The sequence below is a fragment of the Thunnus thynnus genome, chromosome 6 (assembly GCF_963924715.1).
Source record: "Thunnus thynnus chromosome 6, fThuThy2.1, whole genome shotgun sequence".
NCBI classification, from domain to species: Eukaryota; Metazoa; Chordata; class Actinopteri; order Scombriformes; family Scombridae; genus Thunnus; species Thunnus thynnus.
This window is the reverse complement of record NC_089522.1, coordinates 13,879,702-13,900,531: the sequence shown is the minus strand read 5'-3', so window position 1 is coordinate 13,900,531 and position 20,830 is coordinate 13,879,702. Positions and strand designations below refer to the sequence as shown.

The following is a 20,830-nucleotide window of genomic DNA, read 5'->3' as shown; positions in this document are numbered from 1 at the left end:
AGAGGAACAGATCAGTGTGGATGTTAGGGGGCTGTCTTGCGCACGCGCGATGAACTCAAAGAATTCGCGCGCTCTGCACTGGGTCATTTTAAAACTGTCAGAAAAACGGGTGACAGTTATTGTTAATGTCGTGTGAGGGCGTTGTTTGACTTCAGAGTAAGTAACGCTAAATCATAAGATTACTCAAATCTGATATTGTATCCCGAACTATTTTACTCATTCAGTGGTAGGTCAAACTAGTTTTTCGGGGTTTTTTTTCGGTCAAACCGCAATAAATTATGGTCGGAAATTAGCTAGTAAGCGACAGTAAATTTAACGGTAGCTAACATGAACAGCAGGTATCTTACTCCCCACGAATGAGGTCACATAATGGACTAAGTTAGATGTCAAACATAAGTTTTCTAGAAATAGTTTGACCTCATGTGCAAGACAACATAAAGCATTTAAGGTAGGTTTAACTTATGTCATTTTGACAGATAACGCCTACCACCCAACTGAAGTCCCTCCCACTTAACTAACATTAACGTTAGTCCGTAGCTAACTTAAGTGTAACGTCAACTGAACATGGCTTTTGCTAGATGGCTTGACATAACAAACAGAACACAAATGTGTTAACTTTCACCTATTCATGAAGTTAATTCTTGTTTGTTTTGGGGATGTGGTTAGCGTTCAGATTGTTTAATAGGCCGGTTGTTTGATTTGAAATTCACGTAACGTTACACGATCATTTTGAAGACAGCAGAGCCTGAGTGGCAGTAACGCATAAAGGGATCTTTCTCGGAAGGAAGAATGGCACCGAGTCAGGACACACAGGTGGGAATGCAAACTTTTAACAGCTGAGCCTAACTTTACTGTAATATATGTTTAAGCAAGAGTGAAAAATACATTTTAACGAATCATTTTCATGTGCAGTTGGAGAAAGTCATTGATGAGGTGTTCAAGAGTGGGGACGTCCAAGCACTGGATGTATTCTTGCAAAGGGACATGTATGAAGGGACCCCTGTAAAATGTTCCAAACAGTTTCTCATAAAATTGGATAAACTTATCTGCAGGGTAAGATGTAGCATAGCACACCCACTAATATGCCAAGGTCTCTGTGATGTTGAGGTTTAATGAAACCATATCTTTATTGTTTATGCAGAGTTTGGACCAAAAAGATTTCAAATCAGCCAGTTTGGGTCTCGCCATCATCTACAAGTGTGGGAAATATTTGAAAGTACCTGGTGGTGGTCAAGGGCTGTCAGAAATAATAGCTCAAGGCTTGATCAAAAAGATAAGTATAGATCTAATTCACATGGACATACCGTGTGTGATTATTGTATAAGTAAATATACTTAGTCAGTTGTTGACTGAACCTGGTTTTGTACACATGGTACAGTGGTTTGAGAAATGCCGGCAACTGTGGATCCAGCGCGGCCCACAGTGGGATGAGACCTTGTTCAACCTTTCTGAGGACTTCTTTGAAGCCTTAATGGTGAGCTAATGTCCAACAGTAAAACACATTTAAAACTTTGTACCACTCATTTCATAATGTAAAAACTTTTTTTTCTTTCCTCTGTGTTACAGGTGGTTCATGAAGCATGCAAAAAGGGTATGCTGTACATTTCTTGTTTTATGTGTAGTCCATCCTTAGTATGAGTGTTTCGTCTTCAATTAGCTCTTGTTAGGACCCAACTGGAAATTAAAACTACCATCTTGCAATCAGTGTAATCTTAAAAACACAGCATTACTTGAATCTCTTTATTCCATTGACAGGGAGAGTGGTAATTTCTCCTCAACTAGTGTCAACATTTGTAATGTTGATCTTGCTATACCACTTTTTGACATTCTTTACATTGTTTTGAAGAAATTGTGTCCCTTACAGAGTGAGAGGTCATAGTCACAGATTTAAATTGAAGATAGTGAAGATGAGTTTCTTGGTTTCAGCACTTTCATGATGAAGCTCAGTATAGTTTATAAGAAAAAACTTTGTCTCAGTTCATAGTGTGGCCTCTATGCTTTTTACAGGAACGTATGAAATTACTGAGTCCTTCCTGTATCCTGTTGGTCAGTTGGTAGTAGACCCCAGAATCTACATCCTTATACAAAAAGAGGTTTGAGATAGTTTTAGTATCTAATTTTTTTGGAATAGCAATAAAAGCTGTCAGGCGGGTGTTGACTCACAAATTAACCTCTATTAATCTCATAATATCTCATAGGCGATTCGTAAATTTAACGTAATTCTGGACAAAATCCCAATGGAGCTTAAGAAAGAGAGGAAGATCCGAACATCACAGGAGACCTCAGATATCATGTATGTCATGCTAGTTTCCTCATAGTGAAGATCAATATTACTTATTATTTACAGTATCAACACATTCGTGAATTCTCTCAATTCTTGCTTGTTCATCATATTTATACAGGATCAAGCTGGCTGGTCAGATATTGGAGGGCGGAGGTACATTTTTTATAAATAATACAATTTCACCCAGAACCATATTAAGACACAAAAATGTACAAAACAGTCTGTTTGTGTCAGATTACGACCTGCAGACAGCCCTGATGGAGGCATTGTGCAGAATGGCGAGTCCTGAGCAGAGGAAGGAGTTGGCGGATCGTTGGTTCAGCATGCAGCATGTGGCCAGTGCCTTTGTCAAGATCCGCGATTCTGAGTTTGAGACTGTAAAAACATGCAATTTACCATTTTGTTGCACTACAATGATAATATACTGTAATAATATTACAACAGTATCACAGTTATGTAGAATTTCATGTAAATGTGTCTGATTTCAGGATTGTCGCAAGTTTCTGAACTTGGTGAATGGGATGCAGGGAGACAGGAGGAGGTACACAGGAACTTCAGGGGTCACAACACAAAGCTTGCCATTCAAAAGAGCAATCTTTCTATTTAACTGTTTCACACTGTTTACTCAAGCACAATGAAAGAATGAATAAGAGTAACAATTATGATCATAATTGCGCAATAACATACTCGCAAAATAAACAGTGATATAATTCTTTGCCAAGGGATTTTCAATATTGTCTTTTCATTAAATCGCTATATTTGGGTCTTTGATATGACAAATCCTAGCTGACTCAACAACAGATGCACATAACTGAACAGAAATGTCCTCTCTGTATTGTAGAGTGTATTCCTACCCTTGTTTGGAGGCTTATCTTGACAAGCATGAGGTCAGTAGAAACATGATTTCTATGGTTATAAAAATGGGGAAAAAAACACTGAATCTGAGTCTGACAGCACATTCAAGGCAGTTATACAGAAATGATCAGGAAGCCTTTGTCTTGATATAATTCATTCAAGTGTTAACCTAGTTTGCATGTAAGCTGAATGTTACAATCCACAATGTACTCCTCTAAGTGCATTAGTAGGTGTGTTGAAAGGATTACCGTAAAGAGTACGGTCTTGACCTGCTCTATGTGAAAAGTGCCTTGAGATGACTTTTGTTGTGATATGGTGCTATATAAATAAAAATTGATTGATTGATTGGTTATGTTGTCAGCTGCTGATGCCCGCTGATGAGAAGCTGGAAGAATTCTGGATTGATTTCAACCTTGGCAGCCACAGCATCTCCTTTTACTTCACTTTGGCTGATGAAGAGGCACAGGTACCTCTAGATTAATAGTCAATTCATAAAGTTCTTTTTAAATTTACATTTACATAGCCAACAGCATGTACATCAGAGTCTAACATACAGTGGTTTCCCCTTAATGTAGGAGGGCCAGTGGGAAACGATATGTATACATGAGAATGAAGTCCAAAGCTACAGTGTTACAGGTAATCAAAGCACAAAGACCACTGTATTAGTATTTACTCTCTTAGCCATTTAGCTGCAAATTTGACCCTCACAGTCAACAAAATTATGTGTAGTGTATTTTTGCCTTTTAATCGGTGAAAGAGCATGACAGGTTAAACAGTCTTCATAAAAATACTGTAATATCCACTTTTGATATGCGTGTGATTGATTTTTTTTTTTTTTAACTTTTGTATGTGTGCTATGTATGACTTTTAAGGATCGCTCACATGTATGTGTGCATGTGTAACACTGATATAGAGTGTTCTGTATCTCCAGAGAAGGGCAAGAGGCGAGTCTTGCAGTTAAACTTGTCAGAGGTGGTGGTCGTGGGTGCAGTGGAAGGATCAAGTCTTACCATCTACTTCAGCTCCTCCCTGGACATCCTGCAGGCTGCTCGTACCGTCTATGGACATAGCAAAAACAAAGTAGAGAGGCTGTTGCTTATTCACTCCATCCTTATTGGGCATAATGCTAACAGTGATATTTATTCTGTTTTCTTGTTAAACCAGTATACATGACTATTAAGTTTCAGAGAATTTCAGAGGTAAAATAGTGGTATTGAGAAGAACTTGGCAACCAGTAAAAAAATATATTACATTTACACTTGGTTTGTTTTTTTTCAATCATAGCAGTTCATTGTTATTAAACATTTACTAGCTTGCATAAGTTGAAACTGCCACATTCTTGCTTTGGCTCTAAGTCTTAAGTGTGATTATAATTAAATTAGCGATTTGCATTAACAAGCATCTCTCCCTGTTAGGGCTTTGTAGGAAAGACCAGCACATCTGTAGTGAAGACTACAGTCAAAATTTTAATGGAGGAGAACAACTCCCAGGTAAACAGTGGTGTGTCAACACAAGGCTCTCAGTATACAGCTATGATGTGACCAGTGTGGTTATTTCAAATACCAAAATTTATTAAACTGGTGACAGTTGGGGCAGGTGCCCATTTACAGAGGGGAATGGCAGCAGTTAGGTTTGGAAATGATCAGAATACAAGGTGTAAGTTACATGACCACAGACAAAAAAATATGGTTTGTGTTTGGCTGCGGAAATGAGGTTTATATTAATGTGATATTATTGTATCAGAAGTGCTTTGAACAATTTGAAAATCTGTCATAAATGCAAACCGGCATTATAGCTTTGAGGTGTTTTTTACTGCACGCATCCCTCCACACAGGTTGTTCCAGAAAGCCAGGTGTCCCTTGGTGAAAGTGAGAAAAATACTGCCCCCTACGTTTTACCTGCCCTGCCTGCACCTGTACAGGTGAAAGAGTTTTGTATTGCATAGTCAATCAAATATGTAGCAGTTAAGTGTAATATACACATAGTTTTGTTGATGACAGTGGTTTCAGTTCCAAAGGAACATACATAACCTGGCTCTCCAGATTTTTGGGATTTTTGTGGTTACAATAGTAATAATGCTAATCCAGTCAATATATACTTAATATATTAAACGTTTTGTGATTAGTTCATTCAATAACTTGAACACAGAACGGTGGTTTTGTCCAGTTATGACACTATTTTTGTACAAAATTATTAAATGTAACATTACAGTACATACGTAACACCAAACGATGGAGTCTTTGAGAGAAAGAGGATTAAAGATGATTAAGAGGACTAAGAGGCCAAACTCCTTTTAATTGACCTCAGTTAAGATTGTGAAGTATAATATGATAAATCAAATTTGTAACTACCATTTTTGCCATCACACAAATTGTAGGTACAAATTTGGTTATTTCATTAATTGCAACACTTAAGTCAAGAAGAGCAAAGGAACTAACTGTATCAGGGTCAAGGTTTGCTGACCAGTATTTGTCAAGACACTGAATCCCTTTCGACTGCTGAATTTTTATATTTCTATTTGAAGGTGATCATGTGCTATTAACTTAATGTTGTACGAATGACATATAAGAATATTTTTTGAGTATAAAAGTTAAATTGACCATTGTAGGAGGCCATACAATAGATTCACAGACCCAGCCATTCTGCTTGTCCATCCAGATCCAGACCCCAGCCAAGATGAGGATTTCAGAGTCCACCACCTTCATCAGCAGCAGCAGTGCAGGAGGAAGTGTGCATCGTGCCAGTTCCCTGTCTGCTGTCATGTCATCAAGTAGGTGACACTATAAATTGTCAAGAGGAGCTGTCACACCAGTTCCAGTATAATTGTATTTTGCCTCTATAGTATCATCGGTTCCTTGAAATAAATTGAATTAAAAATGCACTAAAACAGTTATTAAGATTGAGCTTTTTTGCAAAGGATTCACATATATGTTTGCACTGCATGTCTATTCTTTGCAAAATATGAGGTTTTGCAAATAATTATTTTGCATTAAATCTGCTTTACAAAACACTTTGGATTAAATGTTTCTGATTACATTACTGAACTTTTCCCCCAAAAAGTTTGGTTTGTTTGTTTTTTTTTTGCATAACAGGGCCCTGTAGTTTGGGAGGAAACAGAGTCACGTCTAGTGAGATAAATAAACTGGTTACATTACAATAAATGTATTTTTACTTTGTTGCTTTGTTGACAAATAAAGTAGAGAGAATTGCATAGTTGAGAGTCTTTAGGGATTTAGTTATGATAGTGTGTACATGAGTTAATATGTCTCCAATTGACAAATCCATCCTTAACAGCATGTCTGTTTAACATTTATCATGATAGTTGTTATATTCACATTCACTTCTGCCATATTGTTGCCCAAATCATTTTAGACAATTTAGTTTAGTTTGTCTTATTTTCCTAATGTGGGTGAATATGAATTAAAGCAAAGCATGTAGATTTAACTGTTAACTATATCACAGCTCTTTTCTCCCTCTTTGACACTCCAGCCCTGGGTAAAGGGAAACCATCTCTGGAGATGGTTCATTCATGTGATAGGCAGAGCAAAGTTTATTTGGGAGAACTAAGGACATCTGCTAAGACCTGCAGTCATGGCACAACACCTGGCAGCACAAAAGCAGGCGGCATGATAGAGCAGGTATGACACATACTGAATATATACTGCACTTAACATACTACATAGGATGTGTAATTGTTCAAAATACTAAACACTGTTTTAAGCGCTTAGTGGTCACTAAACAGCAAGCCCAAAATCTGACATCACTTTTATTTAATGGTTTCTGTCTCAGTCTGACTTGTCTCAACAGAGCACAGCTTCCAAACAGGCCGTCAAGAATACAGTCGGTAAACACAAAAAGGTATAATCATCAAATTATTATGTTTGTAATAACATTACACTAGGATGAGTTCCCTGCTTTTGCACCATATTTCTGAACAGTTTTCACTATATGGGGCTATGATACACTTGAACTATGAACACAGAGGTATTGCTTTTGACTCTTCTCAGTAATTACATGTATTGGCTATTAAGATGATTCTGATGACCCCAGACCCAGGTAATGTTTGAGACTATTGTTCCCTACCATCTCACCAAACAGGATTTCTCTTCCAGCTGTCACGCAAATCATTTCTCCTGACACTCTTGTATGTATTTTTTTTTTTAATACAGTGGAAGGAAAGGTATATTGCACAAAATATGCTATGCATTTGCATTTGTTGTCTCTGTGCTTATCCTACAGAACATACCAGTGACAAGAGCAGTAGATATGGTTCTAGCTGGACAGGGAGAAGAACAGTCTCTGGGTATTGTATTGTATTGTATTGCTACACTGACTTTGACTTTATTGTAGCCCAGAAATACAGCTACACTGTTATTCTTCAGAGACCTTTAAACCCATCACTGATCTTTTTACTTACAGAGAATGGTTTTGTGCCTGACACGCAACCCAGAACTGAGAGAAACATGTAAGCACTGTAAAGAAACTCCATACTGTTTGCAAATCTTCTGTCATCAGAGTAGCCTTCCTCTGATTGGTAGTGTTGTGTGTACTGTGTACATATACTGTATATCTAAATATGCTTATGTGTTAAATTTGTAGATCTTCTAAGTGGAGCAAACTGTCAATTTCTGAAATGTTAATGATGCCTACACAGAAAATGAATTCTCTGCCAAGAACTGGTGAGCAAAGAAGCCCTAAAATATCTTCACTGTTTCTAGGACTTCACTGAATGTTGTGCAGATAAAAAGCTTGTAATAAAAACTAGGTAGTTAAATAAGAAATGTCACCAAACTTTTAAAATGAATTCTTCTTTTTTCTCTGTAGATTCCCCTTCAAGTTTGGCACAACAGCCAGAACGCCCAGCTTCTGCCCAGAGATTGTCTGTTCCAGGCTCAGGCCCAATCAAACAAAAGGAACTCCATATCAAACTCACCCAGCGCCTGCAAGAGGTCCTCAATGAGAGGAACCAAAATCCTGCACCTCAGGAGCCAGCTGCAGTTCACAGAAAAATGTGTGATATCAGAGAGGACTCTAAAGGCAGAAGCTCTGCAGACCGGTGTGGTTCCACATTGTATACTTCCAAAGAGCAGCAGGCCCGGGGAAATGGCCTGGCCAAAAGGAAGAGCAAAGGCCGGATGTCACTAGAGGCAGATGCTGATGCAGTCAAAGCTCCAGTTAAGGCCTCCACAACCAAAGCTCTGCAGGAGAGAACACCAAATGTGAAGGTTAAAACTAACAGTGGCCTCTCAAGGAAAGAGAAGGTATGAGCTCCATAAGCTTTAAAGTGGATATACTTGATATCTTTATAATAACAATGTATTAAATGACAAATTGTAATGTGGAAGCCTCATTGGTAGTGATGAACCTACAGAGAATTATCACCCAACTCTGCAGCTCCCTCGGGTCCATGGAGGTTTAGAGGGAGTTTCAGCTCATTGTTAAGCTGTCTTCACTGTTTTGGTTCACTTTCATACCATCGTTTTTGGCTGTAGCAGGCAGCTGTTTTCAGAGAACCTACTGTACACTACACTGCTCAGCACTGAATGGCAAACAGACACAATTAGAAACTTGCTGGTGGAGCATTTAGCAGCTAAAGAACCAGATATTTCCCTTAGGACTTGATAGGGACCAAAAACAGTGCTAAAAAAACTGAATGAAAATGAATGATGATGTTGCTCCAGAACTGCTGGATGTGTACATAAGCACATTTGTTTTCACTGCCCCCAAGTGGCCAAAAATCAGAATTGCAAGATTTGGAAATATGAGATCTGGAGCACATGGTTATAGTAAGAGCTTTTAATAAGTAGCTCTTTGGCTGTATGCTCCAGATCTCATCTTTCCAAATCCTGCCTCAGTTGTCCTGTTTACTGAAACTGGTTTAAGCTAAAAGTTGGCTGATGCACAGTGTCTCCTTCACCATTAGTTATTGCCAATCCAAGCAGCTTAATGTCCATTCTGAGGCTCTTAATGTTGTAATAGCATCTTTATTGGGATAGTCACTTCTTCTACTCTATCCATTCAGAGAGATGCAGAGGCTGCAGACAGCATGGTGAAGCTCATCTCTAGCCGTTATGAGATTAACACCCAATCCACATCAAAACCTACAGCAGAAAATATCCCTCAATGCTGGATTCCTTCATTTGTCAACAGGTAAACATGATGATTGTAGGCTACATTATGTAATAAATTGGTAAATGAACAAATATCAATGCTGGAACTGTGCCACTCATTGACTGTTTGTGTTTTTGTAATAGGCCGATCTTTAATATGAACTGGCAACCAACTGCTAAAGTAAGCGATCATTACTTGATTTATAGTGAGAAGTAACTTTAACTTGATTTACTTAAGATGATCTCTGTCTGCTATAGAGAGAAGACTTTGGATCTGTGAGCTTAATGAAATCTCATAGCAAAACCACAACAAAGTCTACGAGGCAGAGGTAATATTGTATAATTAAGCTAAAAGATTTGAGGAACATTTTAACATTTCAGTGCATTTAGGATGAATGTAATGCCTTTTCTCTTTTGTACAGACAAGATATTTTTGCATTCAACATTGATGCCCCATTGAGTATTGGGGTAAATATTAACTCTTTGTTAATTTATATCTTTGAATGTGTTACACCTGAGTACTCGGTATACCACTGTAGTGTTTTAAGTCTGTTTTTATTGCTCTTTAGGGAAAGGACAAAACCTTCACTAACACCTCTGCCATATGGAGCAGGTAGGTCTGACTGGCCTGTGGACCATCAAGAAATATTACTGTTGAAACACAACCATTTGTCAAGATTTTGTACTAAAATCTGTCTAATTTGTTATTACCCATGTTGTTTGGCAGTGAGATCCATGACTCCTCAATATCCCTCACCACAACCAAGACAGGACAACCTGTGGCAAAAGTATATTTTCATCATAGTATTATATTATAGGTATTAAAATGTTGGAGGTTGTAGAGACTCTGTGTGTGTCTACATATATAGATATAGATATTTCTCTCTGTTCTGTCACTTTGTTTGTTGTAGGAAAAGAGGTATGTGAAGAAGCACCTGTTCAGTGACACAGACACAGACTATAACGTGACAGAGGTCAGCTGGTTGAGGGAGTCAAGTAGGAAACCCAAACCCAAAGTTACCAAATACTCCAGGCCGGTGCCCGTCAAGCCTAAAGCTCTGTCACCTCATACTTCGTGTAGGCTATTTAAACCACAAAATTATGCTGCTCACAATTTTAAATTCATCACATTGCGATTCAATGTTGATGTAATGATTTGAGTAAATTAGTTTTTCCATAAACAGTATGTGCGTTCCTTCATGGCAGATGAATCCCCAGATTTACCCCCGCCCTCTCCAAAACCTGTAAAGGGCAATACCAGACCCAATAAGGTAAGGCAGTATTTGTGGTTTTTTGTGGTAAATATGCTATAAGCCTGTGATACAATATCCCAGTCAGCCACAGTGTGTCACTGCTGTTTAATCAGAAAAAGCTTGATGTGAAGAAAGCAGCAGAGCAGCCAAAGTCAGTGAAGCCAGCAGCAGCACCCGGCAGACAACATGCAGCAGGCAGGAGGTCCCAGAGAGCTGCAGCCGCCATAGCCAAGAGCTACAGAGAGCCGGACACTGATGACAGCCAGTCAGAATCAGAGAAGCGTCTGGCTCCCAAGGCAAGAGACTTCCCTATTTCTTGTTTTGTAAAAAGTTTATTAATACGTACTGTGAATCTGCCCATACCAATTAGCTTTTTGGTGTTTTGTTGATTAAAGTAATGCTACAGACCAGTGTGGTCAAAGTCAGCCTGACAACGGGGAAGACGTTATGTCCAAACAGTAAAACAAATAATGATATTTGGTCAGAAATAATGATCATTCATGCAGTGTTGCATAGCTTGTTACACAGTCACAGTAGAGTGAGTAAAGTACAAACATGATGTCAAAGGAGGCCTTGTTTTGACAGAGTGCCAGTCCTCCCCACACATACACATATCTTGATCTCTCATTCTTACACATAATTAATTGCTCACAGCAAATGTGAAGCCAATTGTGTCAATATTTTGATAGTACTTGAGAAGCACTTGAGCAACAATATTCATTTAAAATAAATTTTCTCTTGAACAAGTGAATGGTAGATTGAAAGACAAGTACCTGAAGATGCTTGCTTGATGTCAAGCATCCGTTTTAATCAAGTCATACATCAAAATTTGGATTGGCTAGACTCTGCAGCCCTACTACACAAGAGCAAAAACACTTGTGGGAGTCACTCCATGCTATTGGGAGCACACACAGTTGACTACTCTAATTTTAAAATAACAGTAGTTGATTATAGTACTGTTTCAGTTGACCAAAATCATCCTTTCTCTGTCCCCCAATAATAGTACTCCTCCACTGATCAGCTGGAAAAAACTGAGAAAACCCATGATACTGCTCAGGTGAGGAAGAAAAAGACTGGCAGTAAACAACCAACCAAGAGCCATATGAAGCCGGAGAGCAGCCATCATAGCAGCCAGTCAGAGTCCGAATCTGTGTCAGAGCAGCCACCAATTTCCAAGGTAGGGGCCATTGAGTTTATATGTAATGTAATTATCGATCATGCCATAAAACATCTGGTCATCTGAGTACATCATAAAACATGTATCATATCCAACATATATCACAACATTCTCATACAGTGATCAACTTAGTGACCAACTTGCTCTATTCTGACTGATAGTCAGCAGCAGAAGGCTCTGTTTGCATGTGTTTGTGGGGTTGTTAAACTACAACTGTCCAAAAAGGCAAAACATTTATTTTATGTTACTTTAGTATGGACATTCATAATGTTTTAATTAAGTAACAAACAAAGAAAAGTAGCTAGGGCTTATTCATCAGTTAGAATCCATCAAAAATCAACCAAAAATGTCCATATCACTATGTCAGAGCTTGCAGTGAACTCCACATATGGATGTGGTTGTTTATCCAGCATCATAAGGTTTTGTTAGAGCTGTTGAAAAGAATCACATTGGCAGGAAAACAAGGGGTGAAAATTAAAATAGCTTTTGGCAGACAACGACTGTGAAAGTTCAACCACAGGCATTTTTTCTCTAGCCAGTCAGTGCAGTACTGAGCTCTGTACAATCTATAAGAATGCTGGTTATTTTATTTGCAGTGTGAATACAGAATGGCATAATGTTTCAATGTCCTCACTGAGTCATTTTAACATCAGAGTTGTATTAATAGTTGATTGTTGCATTCCTTTTTGCTTTGCCTGCCAACAGAAATATTTTGTAGGCCAGCAGGGGAAAAGTGAGAAGACCTGTCAACAGGTTCCAGAGGTAAAGAAGAGAAAAAATACCTCCTCTGAGCAAACCGTAGATACCTATAGGAGACCGGACCGCAACAACCAGTCAGATTTTAAAAAGCCATCTGGTCTCAAGGTGGGAGCCAGTTTTCTATTTAGGTCATTCCAGTCATCACCTTTTGGAAAGCATTACACTATGTGAATTAAGCACACCTTATGATATTTGTTTATTGTGATTATTGACTGTTAACAGTCCAATTTGGAAAATACTAGTTAAATTCTGCAGAAAAAGTTATATAGACAATAATAAAAGAATTCTCACCTCATCAGACAACTTACAGATGTACATTTCAGCAGATCTTGGCAGTTTATACATTTACAAAACATGGACAGAGAATGAAAATGAGCACTATTGGCTCTTCGCATGAAACTTACTAAGCAGATGTGTAAGCAGGCGTGTTAAAACAGATGAAAGAATATACATAATCTTAATAAAATGAATGGAAAAGTGATTTTGTTGGTTTGTGCAAAATAATGCCATTCATAGATACAATATAATATATATAATTTCTCATCAAAAGATGTTAAAATATTAAGATGACAGCTAACAGACAGAGCTGGGCATTAAGCTGTATTGAGCTGGGAATGAACCAGGATCTGGAACATGCACATGCATGTTGTGAGCCTGAGTGGATTTAGCACTTGTTAAACATCATACATAACAGAAACACTCTGTTTTTCAGCAGCAGAGGCCAGAGAATGTTCTTCAAGAAACTACAAAGTTAAATAAGACAAATGTCATCCCTGCTCAAGAACAGAAGAATGCATTGGAGGAGTCCTGGGCTGCCCGCCAGGCGTCTTTCTCTCCGTCTCCTCCTTTTATCGAGAGGATGAGATGTAAGACTCTGTGGAAAGCCGCACATCCGCATCAGTTAGATAACAGTCATTTGACTTCTCTGACTTGTTTCATGGTGAATCAAATGGTTTATGAATACATCACAGGGGCCACATGTATTACTTAATAGCCCTTTTGACACTGGTTGGCTTGGTTGCTGAAACTGTTTCCCATCATTGACATACATTGCCTTTGCTTGGATTCTGCTGTAATAAATCGTAGATAGTGTTTCGTTTTCACTGACTTTCTGTAGTGAAGTGTATTATCTATAACTTTACACTTAAAAATTTGACTATGGACAACAAGTGGTTTTATTATTTAATTGTTAATATGTTGCAGTTTGGTGACACTCCACAGGCAGACTGTCATTTTGTAATTTTGGCCGGTAAAGTGAAGCCTTGTTCAGAAAAATAACTCATCACTTTTGAATTTGTCAAATCTGAAATGGACATATGTACAAAAGAATAGTCTTCCCCTAAAACCCAAATTTTTGTACCAATTGTATGAAAAGCATTTACTTAACCTGCTCAGTCATCAGATATCTTGTATTTACCCTTGTAAACATGTAGAACGTTCTGTGTGTGAATCTACGTTTGCACAAGATGCATTTTCAAGTTTTTAAACTGTTATATAAATGACCCTATTGCTCTCCAACCTCTTAACTGTAAATTGATATGTAGAAAAGCATGTATATATTGACCTTCTATTCTGTGTTCAACTTCTGAGGCCAGCTGTTTGAACATCTGTGCTTATTTTGGATCTTCACAGCTGCTGAGAGGTCAGCCCCAACCTTGGCTTTGACCATCTCCCCTCTCCTCACCCCGCGGGGATCCCCACTCCCTGCCTCCCCCGACCCCCCCTGCCAGGACACCCCCTCGCCATTCCTGCTGCTACCCAAACCTCGCTTGACAGTCAGCAGTAAAGGAAACTTCAAGCCCTCGTTCTACGGAGCAGAAAAGAAGCGCAGGACATCCAAGACTCAGTCCATCCAGTCTTTCTCCCCTCTCCCTTCACCGACCTCCAGAGGTCAAACCCCTGCAGCCGGTCCTCCCACTGGACCAAGTGCAGCGGAGGTAAAACAGCACCTTTTTTTTTCTCCATGATGTAGGTCTCATGGATCCTGTGTTAGGGGTTAGAATTGCGTTCAGACTTTTTTAATGTAGCATATCCATATGCTCTTTTTTTTACCCTGAATTGTAGTTAGTCAGTGGCATCTGGCATCATCTTAAAGTTGTTTAACAACTCATCTCAGAATCCAGTTCTAACGGCTGGCAGGGAGTTCCCTGGTATTTATCATCTTTGAGTGATTCACACACCTTTACACTACATGGAAGTCATTGACGTCATTTGACGGTCACGTGAGAATCACTAGAGTGACATGAAAGGACGTGTGAGTTATTAGATGACTGCAGGCCTTTAAAGACAGTAACCTGGAATTTAAGGAAGTAGGTATGTGACCTGAACGTTAGTGTTTGAAATTCCCAGACCTGCTGAGAAAATGTGAGTAGCGAAAGTGAAAAAATAACACTTGCCTCCCTCAACAACCATTTTGAGGTTCTTTCTTTAAGCAATTTGGTTATATTGAATGTCAAATTGTTCAACTCTCAACTGCTAACAATTGTTAAGCGTAACATTAGGGATCAAGCCACTGTCAGGGGTGAACATGTGTCTGAAGTGGCCATTTGAGAAATTCATCATACATCATGTAATTATGTGGATAATGTTGGAATTACACATGATGATTTGGATGATTAAGTAGCAGGATTGAAATGACCTATTTAACTCCAGACAGGGCAAATAATAGTTCGGCAACTCTCCATCTGTGCCTCTTGATGTATGGTGGAAAATGTCTTTTTCATTAACTGTCACTAATCTATGACATGCATGGCGATTAGATAACCACTAAATGGGTTGCCATATTTCTTCTTCCATCATTTTCTCATCACTTTCTGTCCCTCTCCATTCTTCCATTCCTTTATTTTGTTTCCAGACAAGTCCAGTCCAGCAGCGCCTATTCTCAGCACCTCGATCTCCTTTGTCTCTGTCCACTTGTCCCCTGCTGACGTCCACATTCAATGAGCTGGACAAGCCGTCACTGCCCTCTCCTCCTCAGTCACCGTTCCCTGAAGACACCGTCAACCATGGCCGCCATCATGATTTCAATGAAGTGTCTCCAGTGTCTCGGGTGTCACTGAGCCAGTCATCAGTACTCAGTATTAGAGTTAAGGACAGCACTACTGCTAGCCTGGCAGTGTCTCAGAAAACAGAGGTAGGAAGGGCTTACGACCTATATTTCATATTTCATAATTTTATGATTATGATCAAATGGATGGACTGATGGGACCACCGAAAGACCATTAATGAGTAAATGAGTTATTGTAATTTTTAAATAGCGGTAGCCATCTAACAAATGATGGATTATTCTCCATTCTGACAGAAAACACCACCTTCAGAACGAGACCTAAAACCTGCACAGCTTCATGTCTCAGGTAAAAGCCCTTTTGTGTTCAACTTGGTCCTTGTGTCCTGGATTTCCCACTTTTTACAATCTGACCCCAGAGCAAGGTCCCCTCTGCACCTTAATAAGGTTGCAGTTCAGAACAAAATTACATCTAATCAAATAGTCATTATAGGTACAAATTCCCTAAAACATTTAATGCGATCAAAATGCATATCTGTTTTAGATGAAAACACCTTTGTCAAGGAACAGTTGTATTATGGGAAATGTATTATAATGTGTGGTTGTTGGTACAGGACCCAGTCGCAAGCGCCACATCTCTTTGTCCAGTAACTCTGAGGAAGATGAGAGGGAAGATAGGAAGAAAAGCAAGATGAGAGGGCAGCGTTCTCCTCGGATGAGACCAAGGAAGTTGTTCAAGTCCTGTAAGACATATTAGTTGTACATAGTGAAATAGTGGCAAATTCAGTTAGTAATCACATCTCCAAATATCCCGGTGAAATAACAACTATTGGGACGTCAGAGCCACAATGCTAATGTAAACCTGAAAACATTTGCATTACACACCTTAAGTATTATGAATATCACCAAATTATTTTTTTAACAACATGAGTACAATATGAGTGCCATTGTTCTCATAAACCTATAACGGTTGTTTTGAATTTTCTATTTAATATTTAAGGTTATCTGGATCATGTAAGGCATCTTGGTGATAAGTTACTTCTCCACTTACAATCATTAAAAAAGGCTCTTAGATTATTTACATAGTATTTGCCATTCAACACAGAACCAATGTACCTAAATGCAGTATCAGGTATTAAAATATGGCCACTTTTCAGTGTTTTACCTCAATAACTCCTATGTGAGATAACGTGCAAATTTTCTCATTGTTTCAGCCACCAGACCTCATGCTCAGTTCTGAGCTGGGGAGAGCAAAGTAGTTTAGAAGCAGGCCAAAGGATAGATCTTTCAAAGTTACTGAGGAAGGAATATCAGAATATCAAGAATAAGTCTGTAAGAGACGAAACTCATGGCACAGGCACCCTTTTCCCCAGTTTTCACTAGACTAGATTCAGTGTCAAGTGACATGGCGAGGAACAGATTAAAAAGGAATCTTATCCTCTAATCAGTGTGTGTTACATTAGGTTACATTGTCTTAGAATTAAAGATGGGTAATTACATGGGAAATACATTTTATGTAAATATGTGGATGTTTGTTTTTTTAATGACAGGCCTTCTTAGGATACCCATGCCATGAAGATGTCAGTTTTATACGAAAACAATATTTGCAACCTTAGATAATATTTATTGCCGGGTTTTTAACCAGAATTTGACTCTTAAGATTGTCCTCCCAACGTATCAGTGGCTCTGTTATTCTTAGTTGCTGAGGTGTCTACTGAAGGTGAGGTGAGCCAAGTGATGTCTTCTTCCCACACGGTGAGCTCCAGTCACTGGGAGGCTGAAGTGGCAGAGGGAGACATGGACATGGATGAGGATCTGGAATTTCCAGAAATGGCCTTAAACCCAAATAACCTGTGCCAGCAATTCAGCTCTGAGCTGAAGAACAAGTTCCAGGTTGGACACATACAATGACACACATTTATATAGCCAGTGAGGCAAGAGAATATGCAGCAGTGATTGTATTACCGGCACACTACATTATGTAGATCCCCTGTTTTTGAAGTTCAAAGGACAATTAACTCCTCTGAAAATAATGTGTTATGTGTGACAAAGCAGTGACTTATGTAATTTCTCAAGACTTGACACTTCATATTTCTTGTCCACTCTCTTTTCTTAATTCTGAGCCTCTGATATGTTGTGAAATTATTAAATGATAGCCTTTCTGAACCACTAACTATTACATATGTTTGTATTCAGAACCGTTCTAAGATGATGGAGGTTTACAACAAGCAGTCTTTGAAGACTGTCCAGCAACATGTCTCCTCCCTCAACATGCAAGTTACCAAATACAGGTCAGTTAGTATGTAGTTGGTGTTGCAATCAAAACACACAGCTAACTTTTCCACAAGAAATTACAAAATTAATGTGCAAATTTGAAGTTTTTAACATCAAAAATACTGCTTAGTTTTTACCTTTGATTGATGGCTGGTTGCCTACCAATGTGGTCCTTTAAGGAAAAATTAAAACAAAACAAAAACTTGTTAGTACAGTATGTTCAATAGGCTGTAGCTCTAGTGTTTTGTCATCCTACAATCTGGGGAAAAAAACATTTTTCGTTTGCTTTTCATTTTTGATTTCCACTTCACTGGTTTATTTTCCGTCCTCTGTACAGGACTCAGAGACTTGAACAGGTACAGAAGGTCCTCTTGGAGGAGATCCACAAACTGGAGCAGGATGACACTACACTGAAAAACATGGAGAAAGACCTGACTGTAGGTCACTCTGACTCTTTCTATGTATTTCTTTCATTTCCTCTCGCTCTCTCACACAGACACTATCATTTTGTAACAATTTGAGGGAGAATGCTGAAAGTAGTATTATTAAATAAAAATTTTAAAATCTCACCGTACAGTATTCTGTCAGACGCGATTGTTATCAAATATGACGTGTTGTTGATGTGATCTGTGTGTCTATGTTCTCTCAGATGTACTGGAAAAAGCAGATCATGGCGTTCCATTCTTACCAGGAGCAGGAAACCAGGAGGTGAATAAGAGGCCTAGTGTGTGTGTTTGTGTTTGCTGAAAGAACCATTTTGTTAAGTTTCCTTCCACACTTTGATCAATGCAGTTACCACAGGCTTAAACTCAAATACCCTGTAAACGTTTGAATAACACTCTTGTTTATTCTGTGGAACATGGATTAAAAAGCTTGACTGAAAAATACATTTTTTCCTCAGGCATATCATCATAAGCTAGATATGCACCCAAAAGCACAAGCTATTTTTTGGAGGCATGTGGCCAATTCATTTGACTAAGCTGAGTTCACTTATGTTTAGCAAGATTTCCCTCTGATTGCAAAAGGCCATCCTCATTAGTATACCCAGTCATGACAAAAATATATTAAAGTCACGATGGCTTTTTCAAATAAATGGGTGACAATGAAGTATTTAGATTTTTGTGTTTATATAAAGCACACAAATTCATCCCGTCATAAGTGGCTATCTTTTTTTTTTTTATTATATGTTTTACACATATTTATGGGTCTTTTTTTCAGCTGTAGCTTCTTTTTGGCCACTCTGCCATACAGCACAGATTTAGTGTGATTGCTTTTAGTGACTGTTGTCTTTCTGGCAAGGTCTTTCACCATATTTTGTCAGTGGTCTTAAGTTCTTTGTCATCTTCATGTCAGTTCCATCTTGACTTACTGCGGTCACATGAATGCCCAAATCTGTAGGTAGTTGATAGGCTTTCAGCTTTAACAGACACCGTTAGATATATGTTTGATTCTAAATCTGATTCTAAAGACCAAATAAAAGATTAAATTAACACTCACATCAAGTATTTTAACTCCACAGCTATTGTAATTGTGTCAAGTAAACCAGGAATCCTTTTCCACAAGTACACCTTTTAAGAAATAGAGCCTTTAATGTTCATCAGTGTTGCCTTGTTCCCCCCTTTTTTATTTTATTATTCATTTTAAATGTATTTATTTGACAGAGACGAAGCTCATTATTGAAAAAAAGAACTGTAAGCTAGCCAGTTTGCCTAAAAGGCTCATTTTTATCTGTTGTGCTTGGCAAGATGTTACAAAAGGGCAACCTAAAATTAGATTAAAATGACATAAATATAATTTACATTTTTCCTTTACCTTTACCTTGTGTGTTCACTCAGCTTCTTCACCTTCTTCTTCATTCGGTTGCATGACTGTCTCTCTCCTTCCCTCCAGAAACGAGACCCTGAAGAAAACTCTCCAGAGTAACGTGTGTCACAGCTTGGAGTACGAGGAAAGAATATTCACATCCCAGGTCTGAGCCGCAGGCCTAAACTTCACAACTAACGTCTACTATGTGCTTCATTGCTTTGCTCAAGTGTTAGACTTCTAATTAGCTGTGTAAATCCAGAGCTCAGGTAGCTTCGAGTGAAGAACATCCCTTCACACTTCATCAGTTTTTAAAAATAGAACACGTCACCTCTGCCTGTCAACCTGTCTGTTCAGTCATTTTTTGCTGAGTGGCTTTTATAATGTTTTGCTTATCTCAAGTTGTCCCCTGCTTGTTCTGAGTGTGTTTTATTCTGTGTTACCACCCCTAAAACCCTGCTGCTCTGCCTGATGTTTTCAGATGCGCCTGATAAGAAAAGACATGAAGTCAGTTCAGGACAGACTCCTCGGTGAGATGGTGAGTAGACACGACACAGATGACTCTTCAGCACGGATTAGACCAAAACAATTAGGCTGGCGTTCTCTCTCTCTTTCATTTGGTGTCCTTCACTCTGTCAGCAGGACAATGCTCGTGTGAAAGCTTGTACATACCAACAGTCTTGAGAAGATTTATGACTCATATAGTGTTGTGTAAGTTTTTAAATGGAGTGTCATTCTTGAGTGTTTCTTTATGCTTTGTACCTTTTGTAGCAAGAAGGGGAGTTGAAGAGTGTGAAGAGAGGTCTGCATGCTTTGTTTTTCCCTGATGGAGCCAGGTTTTGAGTTGAACACAGTCCTGCTAAAGGTCTCTACACACTAAACAAGGTTGTGTAGTACATCACACCATGCACACTCTGCTGTGTACTTTCATTAACATTTAATTAACATTGTTTCCTTGAAGTTGAGATTTCCAGGTTCTGCTTTTAGCATCTTTCTTTAGTATCTGTATGTGTTTATTTTTTTCTGACCTGGATGTGTTGCTGTTACATGTTTATTTTTATGAGAAATGTTATAATATTCTTACATTAATTATTTTATGAGATTAATAAATTCAATTGATTTTAGTGTTCTTTGAAAGTAAGTACAGGTAATGAGCTTTTTCCATGTCTTTAATTGTGTTGGCTCTATGAATTTTTTTAATACAAATTGCTGATTTATTTATGTAGGTTAGAGAAGAACTGAAAATGGCAAACTAAAGATTGAAAATGTTAACTTTATCAATTGTTTTTAATTACCTCTTCAACTTGATTC

At 38.4% G+C, this 20,830-nt stretch overlaps 1 protein-coding gene across 1 annotated transcript; it reads left to right on the top strand.

The window, feature by feature from the left end:
* The first annotated feature begins 74 nt into the window (after positions 1 to 74).
* Positions 75 to 20,796, top strand: sycp2 (synaptonemal complex protein 2). The gene is made up of 47 exons (XM_067591892.1): positions 75 to 448; positions 736 to 813; positions 913 to 1,053; positions 1,142 to 1,275; positions 1,372 to 1,474; positions 1,567 to 1,591; positions 2,008 to 2,093; positions 2,199 to 2,293; positions 2,403 to 2,437; positions 2,519 to 2,661; positions 2,773 to 2,825; positions 3,126 to 3,171; positions 3,501 to 3,605; positions 3,715 to 3,775; positions 4,071 to 4,219; positions 4,555 to 4,629; positions 4,974 to 5,060; positions 5,798 to 5,909; positions 6,629 to 6,777; positions 6,929 to 6,997; positions 7,379 to 7,442; positions 7,559 to 7,604; positions 7,739 to 7,818; positions 7,964 to 8,400; positions 9,162 to 9,289; positions 9,394 to 9,430; positions 9,508 to 9,578; positions 9,672 to 9,717; positions 9,819 to 9,862; positions 9,977 to 10,037; positions 10,161 to 10,326; positions 10,456 to 10,520; positions 10,616 to 10,798; positions 11,506 to 11,679; positions 12,385 to 12,543; positions 13,151 to 13,304; positions 14,071 to 14,375; positions 15,293 to 15,571; positions 15,740 to 15,791; positions 16,057 to 16,185; positions 17,142 to 17,335; positions 17,639 to 17,733; positions 18,054 to 18,153; positions 18,366 to 18,424; positions 19,607 to 19,685; positions 20,001 to 20,057; positions 20,291 to 20,796. Exons 2-47 carry the CDS (start codon positions 790 to 792, stop codon positions 20,360 to 20,362), a joined length of 5,028 nt encoding a protein of 1,675 aa, XP_067447993.1. The 5' UTR covers positions 75 to 448; positions 736 to 789; the 3' UTR covers positions 20,363 to 20,796.
* Positions 20,797 to 20,830: the final 34 nt, after the last annotated feature.

Coding starts and splice junctions, on each gene's coding strand:
- sycp2 (XM_067591892.1), top strand. CDS start 790: ATGGCACCGAGTCAGGACACACAG. Junction 7,443..7,558: donor GGGAGAAGAACAGTCTCTGG/GTATTGTATTGT, acceptor TTTTACTTACAG/AGAATGGTTTTGTGCCTGAC. Junction 9,718..9,818: donor ATGCCCCATTGAGTATTGGG/GTAAATATTAAC, acceptor ATTGCTCTTTAG/GGAAAGGACAAAACCTTCAC.